Below are 27,334 nucleotides of genomic sequence, written 5' to 3'. Positions count from 1 at the left end.
CCGCCCTAGGCCGCTCCGCGTCCCCGGTGACTTAGCAAGATGCCGGGCGGAGGCGATGGGCCGGGCAAGATAACAATAATGACGATGATGATTATTAATCATAATGATAAATAAAACAGGAATTCTCGAGCGGGCGGGGATGCGGCTGCCGGCACCGGGCACCGAGCAGCGGCGCTCCGGGTGCCCTGCCGGGCCTCGCCGCCAGCCCCGGCTGGGAGCCAGCGCCGGGGCCAGGCCTCGCCCCGGGCCGGCGCGGGGCAGAGCCGCGGGGCCGGCCCGGCGCCGCTGCGGGACCGGGGCCCCAGCTCTGCGTGCCGGGGCGCACCCTAAAAGGCCCCGGTGGCCCCGAGACCCCCCCCACACCCGCCGCCCGGCGGGGGCAGCGGGGCCTCCGCGCGAGCTTGGGCCCTGCGCGGCCCGGGGGCCGCCGGCCACCCTTGCTGCCGCCGCTGGGGCGGGGGCAGCCGGGTGACCTTTGGTGCCCACCGCGCCACCATGTCCCCTTTCTTTGCCGTAGTCCCTGCGCGGTTCCCCGGCTCGGTGCTGCAGCGCAGGGCTTGGCTGTCGCAGGTCAAGGCGATCCGTAATGAATTACCTAACTGGGGGTGGTGGCGGCTTGTGGGAGACAAAAATGCTCTGTAAACACGCTCTTACTGTGAATAGATGTTTGGGCATCCGAACATGGTTGGATTATGTATTTATGTGGCTTTTATTTATTTGTTTTCTTCGTACGTTTATTCTTATGACACTATTGTTTGTATAGGATTGGGAAGAGGGTGGTAAAAAAGCTGCTTTCGATAATGATCGTTTAATAAATGATTGTGCAGCATTCGGCTGGCTTTGGGAAGAGGGAGGGTCTCCTTCCAGAAAGCTGTTTGCCCTTAGAATCATTTACGAAAAAAAGAAAATTGTGTTAGTGTATCTAAACAAAGAAAATATTTCTAAACAGAAAGATTTGCTACAAATTTCTAGGTTGCTTTTGGGGATCTGATTTTTGGTTTGATGTCTCTTTTGATTTGGCCGTGTTTATGGATGCTGTGTGCAGCCATTGAGAAGAGAAGAGACTGGGTGGAGTAAGGAGGCAAAGCCGCGAAATGGCTATATTACCCTTTTTTTTTTTTTTCCCTCTCTCCCGTTGCTTGCGTTTTGCTGGGGTGGAGGAATACTAATTGCTGTAACAATGAAGTCTTCTTTAGGGAAGAATATGATGGTGCAGGAGCCTTCTGAAATGAAACAAATCCAGCATTCTGTTTGGAAGCGTATTTTTGTGCAGAGTGGATCTTGATTTGTGTGACAGTGCAAAGTGGCCAGTCACTGTCAGAAAGCGTTGGTTTTTTTTTCCACCTTCTGATTGTCCATTTCAATATATTGACTTAGGTACTCACTTGTTGATTTTTTTTTTTTTATTTACAGTTTAGATAACATTTTTTTTAACAAAGGATTTTACATACCAAATTATGTGAAATGTAGTCAAGTCTTTCATTGTGTGTAGTTGCTCAATTTTTTGTTCAAACAACTTCTTGATTAAACTGCGTTATGAATGGATGCAAAATAATAATAATAATCCCTGCTTTCTACAGTCCCTGGTAGAAAGCTCCTATGAGTGCATAGATTTAATTACGTTACCCTTCCTCATGTCCTGAGTTTGAATAAAATAACAGCTTGTGATTTTGGAGGCCCCTTTGAAAGGTAGGCTCTGTAAGATCCTTCCAATGTCAGTCCATTACCATTGCATCATGGAGGTGATGGTAATGTTCAGGCTTAAAGTCGCACAAGAAGGGCATTAGAACAAAGGATTTGGGGAATACAGTAGGCATCAAATGAAATGCCTTGGAAAGACCAATTTTAGAAGTACTCTCTAGTTCTAGTGGTGGCTAATGGTAGTCCCACTTGTATACAGTGTTAATCAGAGCAAGTGTAACACTGGACATGAACAATTCTGAAGGAGGGGCAGATTTTTTTTTTTTTTTTTTTGAGTTTTGATGGTAGTCACATGAAGATTGGGCTATTTCTGGTTTTAATTTGCCCCATATTCAATTAAAGATAGTGTGTGGAGTTTTTTTGTTTGTTTTCTCTTAGTAATGAAATGTAACTTAATTGCTGGAGTAGCAGAAGTTGTACTGTCTGGTGCATATATATTCACTAAAAAGCACGCCAGGTAAGAACAATGAGGAATCCAATAAAATGTCTTTGTCTTTTCCATTTTTTTCCTCTGAAATGCTGCTAGTCACTTGCTTGGGTAGGAGAAACTTGTTATTTTCTGTGCTCCAGAAAAAAAAAAAAAAACAACTTTAATATTTATCTTTATGACTATGCAAGGTTTGTCTTATGTATATTGCTCGTGACACTTCTCTATTGTTTTCTATGCTTCACCCATCTTTGTGTGTTCAGTTTTTCTTCTTGTTGTACCCTCCACTTTTTCATCTATCCAACTTAATGGGGATGAAGCAGCTCTTGAATTAGCATCTGTTGACTGTCTTAACATTCAAACCTTGTCTGTTTTCAAGACCTCTTCAAAAGTCTCCATCAGGGCTCATTTTAAGGTTTTCATGGAATGTGGGGAGAACCCCTTATAAAATATCCTGAGCAAACACTGGGAAGCCTGTGCTTCTCAGTAGCCCTGAAATACATGGTGCTCGTTACCAACGTTATTTACAACTTTTCATAGCTGCTTAAGAGTAGTCATGAGCCAGAGTGGTTTGAGTTACTGTAGTGTGAAGGGCAGCAGCTTTGGAATAGTTCTGCTTTGGTCAGTTTTCTAGTATTTTTGTAAACTTCAGGCTGGCTTCCTGTACTAAAGGCCAGGACGATGGGAGGGCTGCTGAAATTTCTGGATTGAATACTGAAGTATCTGTCAGTCTGAAAGTGAGAACAACCTAAGCTAACTGTATAAAATCAAGATGACAAAATCAGCAATTATTAATGATAAATAATAATTTTGGATTCTCTAGAGGTATGTGAATTTTATTTTTTGTCAGTCTATAACATTTACAATTTGTGATGATGATTGAAGATATTTCTCAAGTCTAAGAGCCATGTGCATTGGTCCAAACTGGTTCTGTGTTTCTTAGGTCAGATATATTGTAGAGAGATGATAAGTTATATACTGTCTGTAAATGCAGACCCGTTAATAGAGGTATTATTCATCTCCTTTTTAAAAAAGTTTAAATGTCATTGACAGAGCAGGCTATCTCCTAAATTTTTTTTAGTCAAGGAAATAAGCATTGCTTAGGTTCCTTGGCTTTCTCAGGAGTACTTTCTACTCATCACAAGAAGAATGGGGTTCCTGGATTATTAGTGATCAATGTTTAGTCTTGTGAGTTGCTTAACAGACTAACCTGTTAAGGCTCGCTGTAAAACTAACCAGGCTCACTGTAAGGTTTAGAAACTAACAACTAATTCTGGCCCATTTAAAACTGGTTTTCAAATAGATAAAATTACTTCAAAATTCTTACTTCAGTTGCTAGCAGAGTGCTTGTGCAGTCATCTGCATACAAGGTTTGTGTCACTGTTGAACGTGTGGTGGTTGGATTTGAATAGTCCCTGTATTATGTCAGCCTCACTGTGGTGCCCCTAGGTAAGGTTGAGTTAAATGTCTGTTCTAAAATCACTGCAAAACACATTAAAAAATCATTCCTACTGTGGTTTGAGACCTACTGATGAGTTTTATGTATTAGACACATTTGCAAGAATCTTGTTGTTCTTCAGGTGCTAGGCAAATCATTTCAACTGTCTATTGGAATAAGACATTTTACCCTGCTAGTTAGGTTTAATTTGGCAGTTAGCAGGTTAAAACTAGATCTAGACACTGCAGGTGAGTCCAAACAAAGATATAGTTAACTTAGTTGTTTAAGGAAGGGCCTTTTCTCTCTAATACGGATTGAGGCAGAACTGTGAGTCTTGACTATTAATGCCTCTCTAAATTAGCATCTTAAAAAAAAATCATGCTTTCTCCTCAGGGAATTAGGTAGTTGTGACTTTAAGCTATCTTGTTGTTAAGCTTACTGTCATGGAAGCCATTTGGTGTAACACTTAATTCTGGCATGCGCTGCTAAGGAAATTTCAAAGAAAAGTATTAAACTTCTGTGCTACTTTACAAAATAAGTATTTTTACTCTGTATTTTTATCTGGCTCTGATCCATTGCACAACTACTATGAACATACAACCCTCTTCAAAGCCGATTGTGTGCTCTGCAATGTCATAGCAAACAGTATCAAGTGCACTAAGGGCATACCTACCTCCAAAGGAAAAAAACATGTGAATTCAAAGTATTTGTTAGCTGATAGAAGTATTTTAACTGTTTCCTCCTTGAAAGTACCACTTTGAAAGAGCCCAGCTGTTTGAGCTGACTATTTATGGACTTTATTTTGATAAAGATAGTGATTAAATTCTGGAGTACTGTGTTCAGTTCTGGGCACCCCAGTATAGGAGGGACGTGGAGCTTCTGGAGAGGGTCCAGAGAAGGGCAACCAGGATGATTAAGGGAATGGAACATCTCTCGTATGAAGAGAGGCTGAGTGAGCTGGGCCTGTTTTCTCTGGAGAAGAGAAGGCTCAGAGGGGATATGATTAATATGTATAAGTTCAGGAAGGGAGAATGCAGGGAGGAAGGGGACAGGCTGTTCTCACTGGTGGCCAGCGATAGGACGAGGGGTAATGGCCACAAGCTGAAGCATAAGAAGTTTCGTCTCCAGGTGAGGAGCAACTTCTTTACTGTTAGGGTGACAGAGCAGTGGAACAGGCTGCCCAGGGAGGTTGTGGAGTCTCCTACTCTGGAGGTCTTCGAAACCCGCCTGGATGCCACCCTGTGCCACATGCTGTAGGTGTGCCTGCTTGAGCAGGAAGGTTGGACTAGATGATCTGTAGAGGTCCCTTCCAACCTTAAATGTTCTGTGATTCTGTGATTCTGTGAAATAGGATAAGTAAATCTGTGCAATTAAGATTCTGCTGTGTCTAGAAGAGTTACCTGATATTTTTAACCAGTTAGTGGCTTCTGTTCTTGAAAGTTATTTCCAGTTATGGGAAATCTGTCGTGCTTCAGGTTTATAGGTGGTGTTGCAGCAAATGCCTGTCCTATAATTTTCTCAGAACTGTTGTTGAGTAGGTCCCTGTTTAGTGAGTTCATAGGCTTTTCTTGCACACCTTTTATTCTGCTGTGCTTGTTGGTGAGTCAGCTGGTACACCTCTCTTGAGGTAGGGTTAAAGGTACCAGGTTTTTATGACATGGCAGGGTACTAGTTTACATAGTTTACATTCGAGATAGCACCATAGCTTTTACAACTAAGATTATTTATACCTTTCCACTGCTATCACTGCTGGGTTTTCTTATTGTGCTACACATGTCAAAGGACTCTTGGCCTAACCAGACAAGTCTTTCTTTTTTTTTTTTTTTTTTCTCTTCTTTCCCCTCTCTTTTTCCATTTGTTTCTCTGTTTATATATAGCTTATTTATAAATCAGTGGTGTTAAATATATCGTTTTTTTAAGGGTAGAGAAAAATGATGAGAAGTGTATGCACTATTTAGCTGTGGATAAATTAAGATTTCTTCCTTAAGGAAATAATACTATCTCTGTGTCCTTGGCTTACCTGCTTTTTGGAGTGAAGAAAAACATCTGATGAACAATTTGGTTTATATAGATCCTGGCCTCTTTACATTCTGTTAAGAGGATGATGTCATTAACTTGAGTGTATATATTTTGAAACAGATGGTGTCTTAAATCAGTAATGGTAGAAGTTTGTGGTTCTAATACAACTAGATTTGTAGACAGCAAACATAAACTACAGCTCTGGGGAAAGCCTAACAGGGGAGTTCTACCCTTAATATTCATCTTCTGCAGACAGAGCAGGGCTCAAGTTGTGAGGTCATGTGGGCCTCTATTTAAAATAAACAAACAAACCCAAATAAATGAAACTTGAGAATTGTTAGCACCATACCCAATGGATGTAGAATTTACTGTTTTTTAAAATGTCTTTGCTACACTAATAAGGTGTTAGCACCATACCTGATGGATGTAGAATTTATTATTTTTTAAAATGCCTTTGTTGCACTAATAAGGCTTGGGCACGTCCCATGTCTCATTGTCATGAATACGGGTGCCAGGCAGCAGTGGCAGATCTAGGGATGCTCAGGAGAGACTTGGGTGAGACTAGGAGGAGGAGAGAAAGCCTTTCTCAGGGATGGGCTTCCAGGAGAGGTTCATTGGTAATTATAAGTTGAGATAAGGAAAAGTATATAAGAAATAAGATTTCTTTTTTTTTTTTTTTTTTTTTTTTTTTTTTTTTTTTTTTTTTTTTTTTTTTTTTTTTCCAGAATGCACTTTTCTAATTAGGAGAGAAATGTATTTATTCAGAGGCCATGCAATACAGAATAGTTATCTTGCCTTTGTTTTATAGCATTTTGATGGCATTTCCTGTTTTTATTCTTTAGATAAGATTGGAACCTGGATTCCAAGACTTTGGAACATAGATGTTATACTTGGTCTCCTATTGATCAGTTTAATTCAGAAGAAACGAATACATCTTCTGTTTTTGCAGGTTATTAATGAGGTTGACTTGGTTAAAAGCAAATGAAATGTATAAGAAGACCTGCAGAGGACCTTACAGTTGTTTTTGTTCAAAATGTTTGGTTGGAGTAAATTTTTAATTATTCACTGAAGTAGAAAATATTTTGGCTCACTGACTTGCTGTGAAAAGCATGCCTGAAAATGCTGTGCAAGACATGCAGTGTTGTATCTAGTGGTACATTGCAGAATAGCACTGTCTTACCAATAATATAATTGAGAGTTGTATTTCAGATCAGACCTTTTTCTTTTTTTTTTTTTTTTTTTTTTTTTCTTCCCCCCTCCAAGATAGGTCTTTGCTGGAGCTCACCTTTTTTTTTTTTTTGCAATTCTTCCCCCAGCTGATGTGCTATATTTCAGGTATAAGTTGAAAAGTAAAAAGATTTGCCGAGCTCATAAATGAGTGGCTCTCTTGTGTTGTAGGCTTAGCAGCTGATTAATTCTGACAACTCTGGATGCGGTGCGTGGCCTGTGCCACACACAGAGTTTCAAGTGCTGTGTGCCTCTTCTCTGATGATTGCTCTCTCTGTATGACTGCGGGTAGGGCAAAGGGACTATTTTTTCACGACAGACTTTTAAGAAACCTTTCTAGGTTATGTCCAGGAAATGTGATTGTTGCTTCATTTTTAAATATTTCCATGTTGAAATTGCATCATTTGTCCAGTCGTCCTAGAGTACATTTGTGTAAAGAATTTCTTATTTTGTGGCGGGAATTTGGTAGAGCAGCTTTTTACTAGCTTTAGATTTTATGTACTGCATATAAAAATTCAGAATTATACTCTAAAAGTATGCAAGAATGTTTAGTTTAATTCAGCCAAAAAAGACTATAGTTTGTCTATAAGACGTGTTGTTAATATATTTAATATATTATGAAACAAGATACACTATTTAAGAACCTTGTGAAGGTTTAATGTGCTAGCTATGTAGCAAGTGTCAGGGTAACAATTGCTTCCTGTTTATTAATACAAAGATGGACAATCTCACCTTTAGTGTAGTATGGAATTCAGTTTTGAATGTATTAATTCAGTTAGTTCTTTGGCAGGTCTGGTGTCTGTCACCACTTCTTAAGCCACTCTCACTGGGATTGGGAAGTTGTTGAAGAGAGGAAGCTAACTAGAGGAAGGTAACTAGTATGGCTAACTAGCCATACTTTCAGATGCATCCACAAATGAGAGAAAAATGCATGATGTATATTATTCCAGTTAAGAGAACTTTTCAGAATCATAAAGTATATTAGAGGATCAGCTTGAAAATTGGTAACAGGTAGATGGACATCCTAGACTATTTTAGGTTTCAAACAGGTTGTTGTTCAACTTCATGTTGAATAGGAACAACTTAGAATTCTGTGATTTCATAATCCAGATGATTTCATATGTACTGTGATGTGACCATCGTGACCACAAGAAACAACTGACTAGCTGAAGAACTAAGGTTATGATAATTGCTGTTTTTCTGCTTTCAGAGTACTTTAGGCATACCTAACATTAAGCACCTCAAAACTGTTACTCTTGAGAATGTAACCTCAGATTATGTATTCTTCTTCAAGGAAACTTTCTTCTAAAATATTATCAGAAATCACTTTTTTATGGATTGGTTTTAGTGCTCTTTCTATGTAGGATATTTGAATGCCTTGAGATATTGTCATTCCACAGAGACGTTGTGAGCACGTTTACTGTGTGGTGTAGCTCATGACATTTCTTACGATAACTTCTGATAGCTAATTTCAGATATAATAAACTGCAGTTACGTATTTATGTATGCAGTTTTTGTGGATAAGGGCATGGAGCCTAAGGAACAGTCACTTAGACTATGGAAATATTATTTATTTTTAAGTTCTTGCAGAAGCTATGGACATGTATTCCAAAATCTTCAATAACAGGTTGGTCATCAACAGTTGCTAGGTTGTCCGGGCTTTCTAAACACCAGGAGAGTGTACTTGGGATTATTTGGTTCTGTTCTAAGAACCTATTGGTTTAACTGATTGTTCCTGTGATGGTATAAACCAAGGATGCTAGTAGCTGGCAAGGAAACTGACTTTCTTGGTTTAGCTTGTAACAAAATTAGATGCTGGGATGGATCTCTGTTGGTACTTACAGGAGATTGTGAGGTGCTTAGGAATGTATTAAGGCGGACTATCTTTTATAGTCGTTAGTTAGCAATGTCTCTGTAGGCTTGAGGACATAAATGACTGAAATGGTAAAGATACCAAGCCTAGAGCTCCAGTGGAGAAGGCTGGCTTTCAGTGTGATGCTCATAAGGGAACTCTGCCTTAAGCAATCAGTAACTTAGGCCATGAAACAATCCTAAAATTCTGATGCTTCTAAAGGCCTAACTGTAATAGGTCTATCTCTGCCTACCTTTTTGCAGCTTTACTGAGGTGATTTAAAAAAAAAAAAATTAGATTTGAGGTGAGTTCTGAATAGCTTTTCTGCTGTATGACTAAGTATTATCCTTATATGATTTTTGTCTAGATTTTCTTAAAACTTGCTGCTCCTGTATCAGTTAGAGAACTGCAACTCATCCAGGCATTGAAACAGTTGGTTTTACTTTGTAGTGTTTTCACTCAGCGTGAAAGGAGATCAGTTGATCTTGGTGTATGCATGGAAAATGAGACCTCGACCATGTTACTGAGGTGTGCCCAACTGATCGTAACAAAACAAGTATGTGCCGCAAGTGAAAGATGGTTTTGACAGCAGTAGGAAATTGCTGTTCATGTATTTTGTTTACTGGTTTATATGTTCTTAGTAAGAATTGTAATAGCTATAATCTGTTAAGTTATAGTGTAGACAGAAGTTATCTCATTTGGGAATATTTTTTACTTTACCTTTTCTTCTGAAGACCAAAAGTGAGTATTGTAATGAATTAATCCATTTCATGATTTATTTATAGTTTTGAAGTATAAACAGTATTTTTTGACACATTTGGTTGGAGCAAAGGAAAGACCATGGACAACTCTGAGCTGGTTTTGCTGCCAAGGAACATACTGAGAAAGATGGTAAGGTTGCAGTTGCAGTTTGATATCTCAGGGTATGTTTATCATAATGCTTAAATTTGGTAGGACTTCGTAAGAACTTCAGATTCAGCATAGTTGCTTCCTCTCGTCACTAATGTTGTGTGGGGAGGAGTGTGCCTGTAATGCTGGTGACTCTGAGCCTTGGTAGGCAGTAAGGGAGGACTGGTTAGTCTTGCTCCACTGAGTTTCATGTGTTATAAAGCCATCACTCGCTAAGGAGAAGGAGAGTGCACGTGCACAATACTGTGTCTGTTTTCTAAAATAAAAGGCAATTAAAACTGATTTCACCGAGGTGGTAAATTCTAGACAAATGGAGTGTGATCCCTTGGCTATATGGTGTCTCTGTGTGTACTTGTGACACCTGCTAGATGTCTGGGCTATCACTTATTTTTATAGCAAGTCTGCAACATGGGCGATACATCGCCCTTAATCTCCATCTCACTTTTACCTCTGTACATGGTCAACAGTGCAAAAGTAGGTAAGAAGTAACTTTTTTATCATCACTGCCTCTTGGCCACCAGGTGAGCTGAATATTAAGTGCTTTCTTTGTTAAAGGCCGCTTTCTGTGCAGACTTGGCCTTCAATAAAATTAAAAAACAACTACAAACTGTTTCCTTGCTTTCTGAATATGCATCACGTTTTTAGGGCTTCCAGATTTGAATTCATTCTCATCTGGGCCCTTATACATTTTTAGGAAAGTGCAGTAGCTCAGCTTCCGTAACTTGATTTGAAGAAACTGAATTAATGTTGAGTTTGAGACATTCTGAAGGATTTAAAATTAACCAATTAAATTTGTTATTTGTAAACGTAGAGGAAGAAAACCTATGGTGGGTGGAGTTAGTGAGATCTTCAAATGCTTGCCCCAGGCTGATAATGAAGCTCACTTTGACGTCACCAATCTGTAGTTTTACATTTGATTGTTCATTTAGCAAACTTGTGACTAGCATGTGTTACCATATTTCATAGAACATTGCAATTGGGAATCTACTCTTTTTGAAAGGATTTTACATGTGGTAGTATATAGTATTATATGCATTAACTGCCCTGTCAATATCTTTTCAATAGTATTTATGGTGCTACAGTGTTACTCTAATGACAAACACTTAGGAAGGAGGCTAATACAAGTAGTTAACTGTTTAAATTAAAATCAGCTGAGTTTCTAATGACTGGAGTTCAGCATTTATATTTACTAGTAGTGAATAAAAAGTCATTTCTGTTGCATTATTAAAAGGGCTTTCCTTTATCTTCTAATAGCGTTAATTCTAACTGTTAAAGGGATATAGATAATGGCCTATGAGTATTTCATAGCAAAACTAAAACCTTATGAGTCCTCTGACCTAAATTCACTGTTACTGATGTATTAGCAATGAAACTTGTGCCAGTGGTAGTTTTCCTCAAGTGTATGGCCGCTGGAGTTCATGTGTAGGAATAACTACAGCAGCACAGGGCAGAGAACACATACTGAGACTTTGGCAGTTTTGTATCATTCAGCACTGGAAGATGAGACAAATGGGGAAGGAAATCTTAGCAGTATTCTTACGGTCATTAAGCTGGAAGGGTTGCAGCATATAAAATACCTTATTATTTGATTATTCTCAACATTATTATTGAAAATGTTGCAATGTTCAATCTGAAGTGCAGAGATTCAGCCATTATAAGCCTGTGTTTTTTTTTTTTTTTTTTTTTTTTTTATTTATTTTTATTTTTTCATTTTTTTTTTTTTTTTTTCTTTTGTATTAACTGAATTTCGATTAATTTGCATGCAGCATTTCTCCCATGTACTCAAAACCCTGCAGTTATTGAAAGCTGCTCGTCCCTACCTGCCAGGAAGCAAGGTGCGGGACAGGCAAAAATGAAGTGTTTGCCTCCACTCTCTGTGAGCACAGGGCAGTGCTATCAGTTTTCAGTGATTTGTTTCTGAAATTGCTAGGGAGGAGGTCAGATGAATGCCTTGCCTGTTCGGAGTGCTTGTGCCTAAAGCAGCTCGCAACACAATATTACCGCATCTGACATGGAAAGTGCAGCACAGGAGGGAAACACAGTAACTTGCAGCTTAAGCTTGTTTTGAAGCAGAAAACAAAGGCTAGATAAAAACCACATCGGTTTAGAAAGCAACCCTTTGATTTCCTGTGTCCAATACAAACTTAATATTTTATTTCTTTTAATATAAGAAAGGCTGACTGTATAAAATAGACCTGTTACAAAATTGCTACCCAACTTACTATAGTAAATATTGTATATCTTTGTGTGTCTAGCGGAGAAGCAACAGGGAAGAGGTAGTGGGAACATGTGTGTCCTGAAACAGTTGTTGGATTTTTTTTTAACCTGCTGCAACTTGTGTATTTTCATGTTCTCTTTACCTTGTTGCTAAAAGCCAATTGCTCAGACTTGTTTAAAGGCTCAAGCGAGCGACATGTCATGGACTCAACCAGAACAGGTGAAGTGCCAACTTTGGCATTTTTTTTAGTCATGTTACTCGCACCAGAATACCTGCAGAGTTGCTAAAACTATTTGTTGGTGACTCCTTGACAAAGACTAAAACTATCCAGTAGAAGTAGTTTGTGCAGTAAGAATATTGAAGTCCATATTACTGTATAACAGGTTGCACATTGTCTATGTGCTTTTGAAAGGCAGAATTTCTGACCTGCACCCTATCTTGAGCACATCAGATTCTGAAATAATCTGAACTGGCTTCCCTTGTCAGAGTGAGTCACAATCTGAACACACTCCTTAGCCCTTTGCCAGGGAGCTCTGTTGTGCTGATTAGTACATGTTTGAGTTTTTGCTGTATCCCAAATGCAGACTAGATTTAACTACATGTAAACAGGGTTAGTACAAGACTAAAAAGAAAGCAAGTGCTATCTTTTAGAATGTTATTCTTTGCCACTTTTCACATATTGTTAGTCAGAAGAAAGAGTGATTTGTCAAATATAAGTACCTAAATACAACTCATGTTTGTATTAATACCTGTAGTCTTCAAAGACACCATTTGGGTAAAGTCAAGACAACTACCAGGTATAGTGCCACAAATAAGTTATTGTCAAATTGAGTGTGTCTTTATGCCATTAGCCATGACCTCTGTGTGCCATAACATCTTCTGCAGTCTCTTCTTGGAACATTTTTTTCTTTGCTTAAACTCTGTCCCTAAATTTGAGGGATGCAGGAAAGCATTAGCTGAGCTGTAGTATATGTGGCAGCTGAACTTAAATGAACCTTGCTGCTGTTAGTTTGAGGAGACAGGTCTGCAAAAGACAATCTAATATAAGGATAGAGGATTTTAGGGGATAGCTTTGTGGTAGAAGTAATGAGTACAAAATGTAGACTTTAAAGTAGGAGGTTTTTTTCTTCCTGTCAAAAGGAATTATGATAAGGTGACCCATGAAACAGGACAGAACTGTAATTGAAGAGATCCCCTTCAACTCCCTGTTTCTTGATGGAGAAATGGTAGGGGAGAGAGAGGTTTACAAATGTGTGTAAGCCTCTCCAGATTGCTCAGCTCAGATTGGCTGTTGCTGTTTCAGATGGTGCCCTTGCAGTGCAAGGGAGTGATTACAGGTTTACTGGATTTGCTCTGTCTAGAGTTTGTTCTGATCTGAGTTTGTGTCAGTCCAGGCAGACCGGGAATGCTCATTTAAAGGAAATTAACAGTTTCTTTCTCTTCCTTGTAGATGGAATGAATCTTCCTTGTTGAATGCCTCCCAGTTTCCTAGTGGATTTCACGTCTGAAGAAACACTTTTGCTCTAGGCCACTCTGTGGCAGACTGAATTGTGGATCCAGGATTCTTAAGACTTTGGATCTTGAGGAGGCAGCTGCTGCTGAACCGCCCTAACCCAGCTTCGCAGCCACAATGGTGCTGTCACAAAGGCAACGAGATGAGTTGTAAGGAATGGCTTCTTTGGTTTTGTCTCATGCTCATTAAACATTAAATTAGACAATTAGATTTACAGAGTAGTCATGTTCACATTCTGCTCTAGTACTGTTTATTATGGTTTTGATTTTTAAGGTCTTATTTTTGATAAAAACTCTGGAGTTAATGGAATTGTGAAATGGTGGACCTAGAAGACTGGAGGAGAAAGGATTTGCACTGCACTTCAGTATTCTGTTCATTGCAAATAGATAGGCAGGAACGAATCAACATTTAATTTACAAAACTTCTGTTTCTGCATGGACTGGAAGGAAGAATTTGGGTTTGGTTTTATGCAAAATGAACATCACACAGATCTTTAAATGCTTTTTGTTCATGATCCCTTAACAACGAAAATAGGCTTATCTATTGTATGAAGTGAAAGTACAGCAAAGAATAGAAGAAAACCACATAGTCTTAATTGTTTTAAATGAACTGTTACGGTATAAGAATGCTGCCTTTTGAAGTTAGAAACTGTCCAAGATGGGTTGTGAATTTTCATTTTCATTTATTTTCGTCTGTTTTGTTTCAGTCACTAAAAGTTCCAAAAGGGTTAAAATAAGCAGTAATATTTAGTCTGAACTGATTAATGAGTTCTTTCTTTTGTGTAAATTATAACAATTTTGTTATCAGAAGCATGTGGTCAGGATGTGCTGCATTGCAATTTACTTGTTAGTTTGGTGTATTTTAAGATATAAAATACTTGCATTTAAGTACTGTGCAAGTTTTCTTTGTAAAGCATAGAGAGTGCCATGACCAGAGTTTAAACATATTAATTTTTGGCAACTCTCTGAAGTTCTTCTTGGCAAAGACTTCAAAGAGGAAATAGGTTAATGGAGAAGTGGAAATAATGAATTGTTATAACTGGAAGTAGGAAGTTAACAGTGACTTGGGATTTACTTCAGAAGTCTGAGAAGAGAACAGTGCTTTGTTTTAGCGAATTTCCCTGTTTCTGAAGGAGAAACTTAACATTTCTGCTTGCATACAGTGACATATTTAGAATTAGAGTGTCCAAGAGAGATTAGATATGTGTAATATTCAGGAAGGAGGCATTGAAAGGAAAGCCCAGTTCCTCTCGGATAAGGAATTCTTAAGATATGGGGAAACCTGAATCAGGAGGTAGCTATAAGGATGGTCAGTCACATATCTGAGATCTTCCAACTGTTTGTGTGGAACTGCAGCACCTGTGAAATCATGCAGTTTCTTTAGGGCATGAGGAAAGGGAAGAAGTCATGGGCTGGCATGCTACCATTGTAAATTTAGCTCAAACGTCCACATTTCAATATGTTATATTTCCAAATGCTACTTGTTGTATGCTTCAATGATTTCATGAACATGTAAAACTAGTTATAACCTGAAATTCTTAGTTTTATATAAAGTGTTAGCTCTCAAATACTCCTACCATGAAGGCTGTCTTGTTGAAGAATTCCCCAAAGTGATACTTTCTTAGTGGATATGCTTGTTTTATTTGTGTCTCTTTAATTGTAGATATTTTATACTTGGATATTTGCTTTTTGATATTGGTGCTGCAGCAGATTTGCTCTGCATATTCAGCTGTTTTGAGGAAAGGCTTTGAGCATGGGGTTACTCACAAGTATATTAATGGGGTTTAATGAGAAGCTAGTGTGTGGACACCAAGGCGAGGCACTTGGGGAGGGTGCGCCAAGGGATATGTGCACTGGAGCCCCTGGGAACATGTGGGATGTCGCTCAGCTCCTGCAGCCCAGGCTGAAACCACTTACTCTGACTTCAGAAGCAGCATAACCCTGTGAATGAAACACATCTCAACTTGGCGCTAAAAGTAACCTTTTATCCCTGCAAACGTGCTGCTGTGGTTTCTTTCACTTCGGCTAAATACTAATTTTGTTTTGAATGCCGCGTATAAATGACTTTATGACGTACTTTTATTCCAAACTGTGGCTAAAGATACTGGGTTTTGTTTTATTTTTAGAAATCGAGCAATAGCAGATTACCTTCGTTCTAACGGCTATGAAGAGGCATATTCAGTTTTTAAAAAGGAAGCTGAATTAGATGTGGTGAGTCTAAACCAAAATTCTCTGTATTTGAAATAAGGAATTTAGCATTTGATGAGATTTGCTTTCATTCTGAACATATCCTTACAAGTTACCCATTCAGTCATACATAGTGAGATTTGGAGATGATGAGCTCGCACAGTTTGTTGTGTTAGCATAAAGCTCAAAAATAATCATTCATTGACTTGAAGATTTATGAGCAAAACTCTTATTCTGGTCATCAACTAGGTGTGCTTTTGACATTTATTTTTCCTGCCTGACTACCACTCACCTTTACAATGAGTGATTCTTCTAGTGGCATTTTAAAGATCTAAATCTTGGAGGACTAGATTCTCTGAGATGAAGGGTACTGGAAAACAAAGCTAGCAGTTAATTGCTAGCAAAAGATAACACACGTGTTCACAAGAGTGTATTTAATTGCAGTGCATGGGATTTGAGTCTCCTGCTGCCATGTCTGTGTCTCCCCCTTTACTCACCTTCCCACCACACCTATGTCGATTGCTTAACTCTCGTTATTATTGAAGCTTACATAAAAGCAAAAACTTTCTACTATACAAAGTCAGAAAACTGAAGACCTCTTTTGTAACTTGATTTGAAATGATGCAAGACTGTGCAGCTTTGGAGCCTGATTTCTCATAGCAATGTTTAAGAACCATGAAGACAAAATCGTGCTTGTCTTTTCTTTTATAGTACAGAGCAAATGGCAGAAGTCTATTTTGTATTTGGAACTGGGTCAGTGTTTACATCATTGCATGAAAATGTTGATGAATGGTATAACATAAGAACAAGCCTAAATACTTAATTTAAGCTGGTCAAGTTTGGTAAACAACTCTATTTTGTCAGGCTATATAGATGCTGTGACTGGAGCCAGTCATTTATTGCAGCTTAATTGCAGTGATTTGCTTTTATAACAGTTGATTCTTACTTGTTCCTTAAACTTGTCATTTACTAGCATTAGAGGTGAGCATTTCCTTAAATTTAAGTTTCCTTGGAGAGATCTGGATTTAGCAGTAATCTTCTGTGTGCTGGCTTTTGATAAATCCTTGCCTCTTCCCTAATAAAGTCTTGGATTGTTCTTTTTCCAAAATGCTTGATTGAGGTATGTCTTAATTTCTTCCATCTCTTTGTAGTATATAAGTAGAACTGATAAATTGGAATACCATACTTATAATTGAAAATCCTAATACCATCCCTTTATCAGCCTTATGCATCAAGCTAATTAAGTCTTCTCTTATCAGAGTTTAAAGAGGTGATCTAAATAGGCTAGATGGTCCTGAGGGAAATAAGAAAATACAGTTTTTAAAAGTTCCATGGGACTTCCTCACAAGAAAATATGAAAAATGTCTCCGTTCATGTTTCTGAAGCAGAAATGAAATTACTTCAGTAAATCTGAAAGATTGCAGTGTAACGCTGTAAAGAGTATTTCCTTATTTTTCTATTGATTGTTCCTACAGATAAGGCTTTACAAATGCTCCTGAAGTAGTTATGAGAATTTATTAAGATGAGCTGTTTATATTGCTTTTGAGAAACTGATAAATAGCAGAACTGATACTTACTCATTTCAACGCTCACCCTCCTCCAGAATGAAGAGTTAGATAAGAAGTACGCTGGACTTCTGGAGAAAAAATGGACATCAGTTATAAGATTACAAAAGAAGGTAAGTGGAGAGATTTAATGGATTTTTTTTATGCAGAACATTTGTCACTGAATAGAATGTTACCTTTTTTGTCAGACAAATGTGGAGTTTGGTAAATGATGCCCCAAAGATGAATTTCACTAACTTGAGTAGGAGAAAATGGTACAATCCTTGTTTTAGAAACTGTTTCATCTGCCTCAGTACTAGCAAAGGCATAACTTCCAGCTTTTTTTATAAACATTTCTTGACTTGACCTTCTGGACTGTTTATGCAATTTATGAAGCTAGGAAGTGGTGCCCTATGGCAATTTGTGAATTGGAGGGTTGAATGGATGTCTCCAGAAGGCTTGACCGGTTTAGAACAAGGTAAAAGCCTTTTCTGATAGTGTCTTCAGACATTACTTTAAAGGGAATAAACCATTAAATGTAGTGCCCTAGAGCAAGTGACTGTACTGTAAGTGGACAATACAGAACTCAGTAGGTCCTCAGTGCATTAATAGCACTAAAAAGAATCACAGCATGCTAACATATCTAGGATTTTGCTGTGCCTTTAGTCTTTCTACTGTTGGTTAACCTGCATGCTCTCTCTGGTATACACAAATTAAGTACAGTAAGAGAATTTCTTCTGTTAGCAAGATCTCTGAATAGTTTGTCAAAATTGCTAACAAACCTTTGGACTCGTTACTCAAACATCTGTGTGCTTGGGAAGTTGGAAGGCAATAAATTCAGTGATTAGTTTAGCTTTTAAGTTTTAGAAATAACAATGCTACTGAATGTCAGTAACTGGTTTGGATCTTTGCAGTCTCTGCTCTGCTGTGGTTTTGGGGAGCCTGTTTGTGTTTAGACTGTTAATGACCGAAGGTGAGTTGGACCTTGTTTTACGACTGAAAAGTAAACAATCTTTTTAAAAAATCATAAACTTAGGTTATGGAATTAGAATCGAAGCTGAATGAAGCTAAGGAAGAGTTTACATCAGGTGGACCCCTTGGTCAGAAACGAGACCCTAAAGAGTGGATTCCCCGCCCTCCAGAGAAGTATGCGTTGAGCGGACATAGGAGTCCTGTCACTCGAGTAATTTTCCATCCAGTCTTCAGTGTTATGGTCTCTGCTTCAGAGGATGCCACAATAAAGGTATGTGCTTGCTACAGAAAATTACACATCCTCTAAATTTAATATGTAATATCAGCATTTGACACTAGACATGCTCAGTATTGATTGAAAGTTGTTCCAATAACTTCAAGGTATTTTTACTATCTTTTAACTTGAGGAAAATACTTAAGATAATCTGCAATAATAACTAGAAAAGTGTGTGAGCAAATGTGTGTGTGTGTGTGTGTGTGTGTGTTAGAGGAGAGTAATTACCCTTTGCTTCGTTTATTCTTTGCTGCCTCCTATCAAAACCCAGGATAAATTTCCTTATTCTTGAGGTAGAGCTTTGCATCTCTGTTTCACCCTCAGTGGCATCCCCAATGGTTGCCGCTTTGTTTTGCCAGTGAAATCTATTGAGGAATCAATTTCTTTTCCTCTTTTTCTATCTTTAAAATGAAATGTCTAATATTGTGCTGGAGAGAGACTCACTATAAAATCTGTAGAAACATGCTGTTTCAAAAGCTTTTGTCCGTGGTTGAATGATAGGAGACTGACTTAATTAGGAGGTGAGAATGGGGACTTCACGCCTTCTTGTTGTGGTTTTTAATGACAAATATTTGTTTAATCTCTGACAAATTCTGTAATTTAGCTAATGCCTACATATCAGATATTAACTCTTGGAAATGATTTGGTTCATCATTCCTGAACTAGCATGCTTTGAATATTTCCAGTACGTAGAATATTTGTTGTTTGATTCTAGGGCAGGAAACAATTTCTGGAGCCCACAGTAAAGCTTGTGGGGAGGCAGCGGGGAAGGAAGGGGATTACTCCTAAGTATTTTTATTGCTGAAACCTGGCTGCATTATGGGAACTGTGAGCTAGTATAGAAAGGAGTGTATAGAAACGAGCTGCACCAAGTGGTTTTCATTCTGTCTGGTGGTTTCTGAATTGGTATCCTTTATTTGTAAAGGTTTGGGGTTGTTAAGACCTGAAAAAAATACAACAGAATTTACATTTCTTGCTATATTTATGATGTTTTAAGTTAGCTAAACAAGAATTAACAATACACAAATTCAATTAGCGTGTATGTAGCAATCACATATAGTGCTTATTTTTCTATCTTGTAAAGCTTTTCTAGGGCAATCTTTCTTTGTCTCTTAATTATTGAATAAGGTGCCAGACTAGTCTGCAGAGTGCAAATGCAAAACTGAAGAAAACAACAAGTAATAAGTTGCTGTTAACAGATTTCCTGTTTGCTTGTCAGGTGTGGGATTATGAGACGGGGGACTTTGAACGAACCCTTAAGGGGCATACAGACTCTGTGCAGGATATTTCTTTTGACCACACTGGCAAACTGTTGGCCTCCTGTTCTGCTGATATGACCATTAAGCTATGGGATTTCCAGGGCTTTGAGTGCATCAGAACTATGCATGGTAAGGTGTATAGAGGATTGACTTAGCAGTCCGTTAAATGAAGAGAGTTTTGTGTTTTGTTTTTTATTGTTCCTTTATTTGTTGTTTTGATCCAGGGAAACTGCTAGTGTGGAAAGAGGATATAAACCAGAGTGTTGCCCCAAAGAAAAGGGCAATACCTTTATGCATTTAGTGCTCTGGAAGTATGTACTTGGTGCCTGGAGAGTGAAATAGCATCTCAGATCTGTTATCTGTGGTACTGTGGAAAGTATCCCATAATGATCTGGAAGTGAAATGGCAGTTAGATGGGTTTAGCACTAAAAATTAAATCCTCAAGCAAGTTAAATTACCTTTTTCTACACTGTTCTACCTCCCTAATGTACTTGTCAGGGATGAAGCAATTTGTGTTCAGTCTTTTCCAGAAGAGTGGATTCTAATGTTTGTCACTTGGAAAATTAAAAGTTTTAATTATTTGCAACTTCTGTAATTTTGGAAATAAATTCTCTTTAAAGAAAATGCTCTAACTTCCTCAGCGGCTGGTAGTAGCTCTGTCTTCTAAACTATGCCAGCTTTTACAGCTGTAAAAATGTCACTTGCGTAGTGCAAAGTAGCTGATTTTACGACAACTTCAGAAGAAGTTTTTGAATGATCCCAGATGATGCTCAGTGACTGGAGCTATGTGATTCTAAAAATGTAGATGATTCTTTCAGAAAAACTCAAGTTTACATGTAATGATTATCCTATAGAATATACGTTACAGGCTATTGCTATAGATAGTTGTCCAGGACAAATAAATAGTCCTATGTGATGTGTGAAACAGTATTAGAGTATCGCTTACAAATAATCTGGTTTTGTTTTTAGGTCATGATCATAATGTTTCTTCAGTAGCCATCATGCCCAATGGAGATCATATAGTGTCTGCTTCAAGGGATAAAACTATCAAAATGTGGGAAGTTCAAACAGGGTAAGTACAGACCTAGTTAAACATCACCATGTAAAGAAAACAAACATAGCCACTTCTTAATACGGAGTGGAATGACATAGAGCAGAAATGTCTTGCTGACATTCAAGAATTGAGATATGATATCATGCCCTTCGCAATCAACAGCTGAAGGGTTCTGCTTTAAATCATTAAGCTTAGGCCTTTGATAGCCACTAATTAGAAGTAACTGGCTTTATCTTTATGGGAGCTATAGAGGCATAGCACATGATTGGATATGAATATAAATGCCATGATTAACCACAAGTTTAAGGGGACATGAAAGGAGGAAGGAGATGTTACCTTTCTTGGTACAAATCAAGACGTTGCCTCCAATTTTTTGCCTTACTGTTTCTTTCATTCTTCATTAGTATCTTTGATCCATTGATTTGTTTAGAGCTGTTGTCGAAGACTATCTGAATTGCTTCTAAGTTCCGACTTGTTCTTAAATACCTACTCAATGCAAACTGTCTTCTGCCTGCTGCTCTGCACATACTAGTTTATATCTTATTAAGGGTTTACTTGTTTTTAACTGCCTCTTTTTTTCCTTATCCAATGAGCTCCTTATCCATGAATTGGCTTTATGGTTTTGTACATCATCAGCTAGAATTGATACATCCATTCTAAAGTAGTCTATGTCTAAGAAGAGATCGAGCATCGTTACATTTCAAAGGCGCTTATATATTGGTTTAATTGCAGTGTTAATTGAGTTATGCTGTATTTCTCCCTTTTAAATAGTTATTGTGTGAAGACTTTTACGGGACACAGAGAATGGGTGCGCATGGTGCGGCCTAACCAGGATGGCACCTTAATTGCCAGCTGTTCTAATGACCAGACAGTGCGTGTTTGGGTGGTAGCGACAAAGGAATGCAAAGCTGAGCTCCGAGAGCATGAGCATGTGGTAGAGTGCATTTCTTGGGCTCCCGAGAGCTCATACTCCACCATATCAGAAGCTACGGGATCAGAGGTAAGGTTTCCAATGCACACCAGTCAGATTTTGTCTACGCTGTAAACATAACTTACTGGATAGTACTGAAATAGGTAAACTCTGGTTTCAAAGTACTTGGCAGATGATGTAGCAGGTCTATGGGCCTCTCTTGAGTACGTTTGCAGTACTCTTAATCCCATATCTTGGCATAATAGGATCTGTGCTCTACTGGCTTAACAGTGGGAGCTTGTCTTTGCACTGGTGGAAGTGAAGTTTAGAGAGATGGCCTATGTCTGAGAAGAGTGAACATGGGCTCACTTTAACATATTTCCTTAAAGAAGGATGGAGGTAGTTTACTTGACCTAACTGGAAGATTACAGTAATGAAGATGAGGTCACAGCAGATGAAGAGTGGGGCCAGAAGCAGTAGTAGTAGTAGTAGCGAGCCAGAAGTGCATACATGAGTGACTCTGGGTGTTATATAGAATGTTATTGTGCTTGAATTAAGCTTTGACCACGGTCTTTTACAGTACCAAGTTAATGACAGGAGAAAGCATTCTCTAAAATCCCCATTTGTATGATCATGTGTACAATGTTCTCTGGTTCTGTTATAGAATCTTTAAGGAAGGCTTATTAAGGGGCACCTAAAGTTCAAAACAAATAACCTTGTTGAGTTTGAAGGCCCAATTCTAAGGCCCAGCTAGGCCTTAGAATTGACTTTGTGGGCAGTGGTCATTTTTACCAAATTAGCTATGCTAATATTGCTTTGTCACATCATGTTTTATGCTGAAAGTATTCTCAAAGACCTGTATGAGGTTGAAGAAGGGAAGCTTTATGTAAACTTCTTGTAAGTGAATGTGACCTAAATGGGAAAAGTAGATTCACTGAAGACGTACTGTAACTTGTCAAGTGGTCGATTTTTCAGATTATTTAGGGATGCAAGCAAAACTTGACTGAAAAGATCCTTCCGCCCTTTAATTAAAAATAATTAAATTCCAAATCTTCTTTTCCTCTTGCAGCATTTGTTATCTGGAGTGGTGTCTTCCCTGCCCTCTGCTGGTCTGATAACTACATACATCACACTGCAGTATTTAGCTTTGAACAAGAAGCAAGTTACATTAGCTTCTTAACTGAAACACTTCAAGTTCTGTGAATTAAATCTTTAGTTCATATGTTTTATGATTACAAGCAGAAATGCAAGCAGAAATTGGGGAAAAAAATTAAAAACTGTCTTGCTGTAGGCAATTTTGGTTTCAAAGTCAGATTTGGCTTGGTTTGCCAGCAGGAAATAGAGCCACTCTTTGAACAAATTGTTTAATTCATTTCATTTTTTCCCTTTTTTTCTAGTGTTAATAACAATCTTTGAATCTCCGCTTGAGCATTGTGTTTTTATTTGCTGTGGTATCATATGATCTAATTTTCTTACTAATAAATCTGTTTTAAAAAAAAAGAAGTATATGTCATAACTTAAGTCTTGTTTTTCTGTAGACTAAGAAGAGTGGCAAGCCTGGGCCTTTTCTGTTGTCTGGATCCAGAGACAAGACCATTAAGATGTGGGACATTAGCACTGGCATGTGCCTTATGACCCTTGTAAGTTTATTAGGCCACTTTTAGTGGCTATAACTGCATACGTAACACCAGTGTAAAGGAATGAGCTCTCTTATGTGCTCTTTGCCTTTTGAAGAGCTGCCAGATTCACTGAAATAAGACAAATACTATCAATACTATAGGCAGTTCTAATGGCTTCTGTCTTTCAGCTTTCATTGTTGCTAGGAAATACTCAGTGTGTGCATTATAGATGCTGGTATACTGTGGTGTAGTTTAGGGGTGAATAACTTGTTTTGTTTGGAACCTAGATGCTCCTAACGTTCAGATTTCTGCCTTACACGTTGTACTGTGCGTGCAGTGTGTTTGTGTTGCTGTTACGCTATGGGCTGTCGCCTTCCCGCCTGGATTCAGGCTGGAGAAGAGCTGCTGGGGTGGGGAGCAGAATGCAGTGCAGATCAGAGGGGCTCCTGTTTCCTTGTCTTCAAGGACAGGAACTTGTACTGTCAGTAGTCCTGTTAGAGTATAATAATAGAAAGCAAAGATAAACTTTGCAATTTATTAGGTTTTAGAAAGCTAAATATTATTGTTGCAAGAAGGGGAATGTTGTTACTCAATCTGCCCTAGTATAAATTGTAGAAGATTTAACCCTTAAAATATTCTTCCCTTCACTGATTTTCCCTTTGTATGTAAGGTGGGCCATGATAACTGGGTACGTGGCGTTCTGTTCCATTCTGGGGGAAAGTTTATTTTGAGCTGTGCCGATGACAAGACTCTACGTGTCTGGGACTTCAAGAACAAACGATGCATGAAAACCCTCAACGCGCACGAACACTTTGTTACCTCGTTGGGTATGTATTGTTCTGCAATGCTTACTGCAAAACGGAACGAGACATGCATTTTCTTTCTACATCTTCACCAACTCAAGTTGACCACCAGGCTAGATATTTGCATTCAGGAACCCAGTAAGTTTCTGTGCTATGTATATTTTATTCACATAAGGATAGGTACAAATTTCAAATTCTTTGGACTTTCTAATACTGTTGCCAGTGTTGTACAGAGAATGAAGAAATTAAGTGCAAGAGTGGTCTGTAGCCTTTCACCGTGGGGATGTGAAGGAATGCTGTATTATGAATGCTTGTCAGCCCCTAAATGAGAGAGGGGAAAGGCAGGGAGCAAAAAAAAAAAAAATTCTTACTGCAAATTTATGACTATTTCTCATCAGTATTATTTGATACTGATAGAGGTTGTTTTCCGTCTGCCCCAACAAAGCAAAACAAAATCCCAGACAGCAAAAACGCACAAAAAGCCACCACTTAATAACACTGCTTTTATTTTGGAATCCTGGTTGTTTCTTTATTCTCCCCTGGTGGTTTCTTCAGTGAAGCTAAGTTAGCAGTGCACCTGACATGGGCTACTAAGGTTTTTTTAATCAAATTCAGATTTCTGAATTAACTTTACTCTTAAATCATTGAATCCAGTTGAATAATAAGGGGTTAAGAAAAGTCCCAAGTTAAAGAACATGAATAACATCAACTACTACTATTAATATTACACTCTTGAAAGTTGTGGTTTCAGTTGAAGGATTGCTTTACTGAAGCTCTAAGTGATGAAGCTTTCTAGTTCCTCTTGGTTATTTTCTCCATACTGTCTGTGAACCCAGTCCAAAATTGATTTGCATATATGAAATACTTTGAGGTCTTGTTTAAAAAAAAAAAGTATATGCACACACATATGTGTGCGTGTGTTGGTATGTTTTAAGCTTTTGAAATACTGTCTCACAGCCAGTATTGTCTACTGCAAGGTGAAAAGTTTAAATTTCTTAAGTTATTTTTCATTGCCTTCATATTTAAATAAACAATGTTATCTGTAAGTGTACAAAGTTCAAGGACTTTATCAATTTGATATTTGAGACTCCCCTTTTAGAACTTTTGATGGAAAAGAAATCTAGATAGGATCTTTTGTACTGAACTAAAAATATATTTTCTTATTTTGGAAAATTTTGTCATTAGAAAATGTGCCTTCAAAACAGCTGACTTGCAGAGCTTAGTCTAGTCATGGAATTGATATCACTTTCAGTGAGATTGGAAAACAGTCAGTTGTTGCAATCCTCCTTAACATCAGCTTTTCTTTCCCCACAGATTTCCACAAGACGGCACCATATGTGGTTACTGGAAGTGTAGATCAAACAGTAAAAGTGTGGGAGTGCCGTTGATTGAATTCACATTTGACCCCCTTTTCCTCTGGATGCACTCAGATACCATGGTTACCCATTGAGCTCTGTTTAAATAAATATTGTCCTTTCATGTAAATTATTCTGGATGTAGATTGAGCTTATTAAATGTTACACACAAAGTATTCATGCATGGTGAATCCAAATTGTATACTGTAAATTTACATACGTTGTCTAGAAGTACCATAGGTTTAAGAACATGGGCTGGCATTGGTCACATCAGACCTACGAAGGCAGAAGTTGGATAACTGAAATAGGGCACTTAACTGAATAGTTGACAGTGTCGTTCTATGTCGGATAATTATACCTGTTTTTCTTTCTGCTGTCTGTTGGTGCCTGAATTGGTGACCTCATTTGGGAAAAGTTTTGTAGGGCTCTTTCAGAAATGTGTATCTATGTAACATCACTTAAGTGTGCTTAATAAATCTTCTCTAAGGATACTAGATAATAAGGCTGCAATTCAGAGTCTTCTGAATGTTATATGTAATTAATGGAAATTAATTAAACTTTGGAATATTTGTCATGAAACATTTGCCAAATCAACGGAATATACTTGTTTTGGCCTCCTATCACACAAGGGTTGGTATATTTATATAACTAACTGTAAAACTGAAATAAGACAACAAATCTTAGTAGCAGCTGATGTGATAAATGTATTTATTTTTTATTTGGTCATGGAATGGTTAAGCTGTGCTATTAAGTTTAAACCACATTCTTTTTTGTTTTGTTTTGCTTGTTTGTTTTTTCTTATGCTAGACAGACTTCCAGGAGGAGTTGTTTGTCCATCCCACTAGAATTTAGTGATCAGATTTCCAATAGAGCTGAATCTCCCAAATGACTGCCATGGTACAACTTGTTTGCTTTCAATGTGTGTTAGAAATGTGCAATTCTCATTACACAACAGTATAAAGTACATTTCCCTCATACTCACATGCAGGAGGTTGGGGTCTACAAAGGTTTCTTTATTTTAGTGCCTCCTTGGAAACCTTTTTGAAATGAGGTTATATATACCTTGAAGACATAATGTGGCTTGAATAAAAACTTACTTTGATTTGCATATTGAGAAATATCTTGGGATACAGTATTTAAATGCTTTAAAGAAAAGTACTAAAAACCTTGTACATCAGATTATAATGGCAGATTCAAACTGATAGAAGCTTTTAAAAAAACACCTGAAAAATCCATGTGTGAGAATGATGCTATCAAGTAACCATTAAAAAAAAAAAAAAAAAAAAAAGCCTGAATTGGTAATTAGTATTTGCATTGTTTGGTGTATACAGTTTTAATTTGCATATCCCTAAAGCTACCTATTTTGACCTGAAGTGAATGAAGATATAAGTTAATATTTTAATCAGCATCTTTGTGACAAATTCCATTGTAGATAATTAAGAGTTCCAGTACTTACTGAACTAACCAGGTCTTTTTAAAAATCCACTTAAAATTTACAGTATAATGAAGTACCAGTCTGATATTTTTAACAGGCGAATTTGTGCTTTATTTTATTTGTTTTGTTTAATACATGGCTTTTAAAACTGTCCCTTTTAGAACTGAGACTCCTTGGCCAGCATGGAGTGGGCCGGAGGCGTCCGCTGGGAAGCGGTGAGGGCAGGTTTGTTCCCGGGCACGCGCAGCAGGCTCTGCTCCGCAGGGCCTGGCTCCAGGAGCTGAGAAACGGAGCTCTGACGTGTGCCGCTTTTGGAGCCAGTTTAAGATTCAGGCTAGTCTCTTAAATCCAGTGGCTTGTATAATTTAAGTGTGTGTTTCTGCAGTTAAGCATGCACAGATAAAGTATCATTTGCTTTGTTAGCTGTTGGGGCTAGAACAATTTGCTGCTCTCTGTCCTCTCTGAGGATTCCAGATAATAGTGCATCTTAATAGTGCATCTTAACCTGCATCATCACCTAGTACATCACACCGAATTCCCGATAGGACCTAGAAACACTGCGTGTAAAGCAAACCTCACCGCGTATGTAAATAGACATGAATGAGAAGTTACAGGTACC

At 38.1% G+C, this 27,334-nt stretch overlaps 1 protein-coding gene across 3 annotated transcripts in view; it reads left to right on the top strand.

The window, feature by feature from the left end:
• Nucleotides 1-27,334, top strand: part of PAFAH1B1 (platelet activating factor acetylhydrolase 1b regulatory subunit 1) — a 27,766-nt gene extending 432 nt beyond the window's left edge. The window contains exons 1-11 of one of the 3 annotated variants that reach the window (XM_026047807.1): nt 9,540-9,555; nt 13,242-13,453; nt 15,430-15,514; nt 17,094-17,168; nt 18,071-18,277; nt 19,500-19,668; nt 20,509-20,611; nt 21,365-21,593; nt 23,042-23,143; nt 23,793-23,949; nt 25,240-25,725. In XM_026047807.1, coding sequence (XP_025903592.1) covers nt 13,422-13,453; nt 15,430-15,514; nt 17,094-17,168; nt 18,071-18,277; nt 19,500-19,668; nt 20,509-20,611; nt 21,365-21,593; nt 23,042-23,143; nt 23,793-23,949; nt 25,240-25,313 — 1,233 coding nt within the window. In that variant the 5' untranslated portion in view covers nt 9,540-9,555; nt 13,242-13,421 and the 3' untranslated portion in view covers nt 25,314-25,725. Of the gene's footprint in view, nt 1-9,539; nt 9,556-13,241; nt 13,454-15,429; nt 15,515-17,093; nt 17,169-18,070; nt 18,278-19,499; nt 19,669-20,508; nt 20,612-21,364; nt 21,594-23,041; nt 23,144-23,792; nt 23,950-25,239 lie in introns of those variants that run through there. The other 2 variants (XM_026047809.1, XM_026047808.1) reach the window with 2 other exon arrangements.

Source organism: Nothoprocta perdicaria, unplaced genomic scaffold, assembly GCF_003342845.1.
Source record: "Nothoprocta perdicaria isolate Ctin4 unplaced genomic scaffold, notPer1 scaffold_50, whole genome shotgun sequence".
Lineage (NCBI taxonomy): Eukaryota > Metazoa > Chordata > Aves > Tinamiformes > Tinamidae > Nothoprocta > Nothoprocta perdicaria.
The sequence above is the reverse complement of the archived record's forward strand: the minus strand, read 5'-3'. Positions and strand labels throughout refer to the sequence as shown.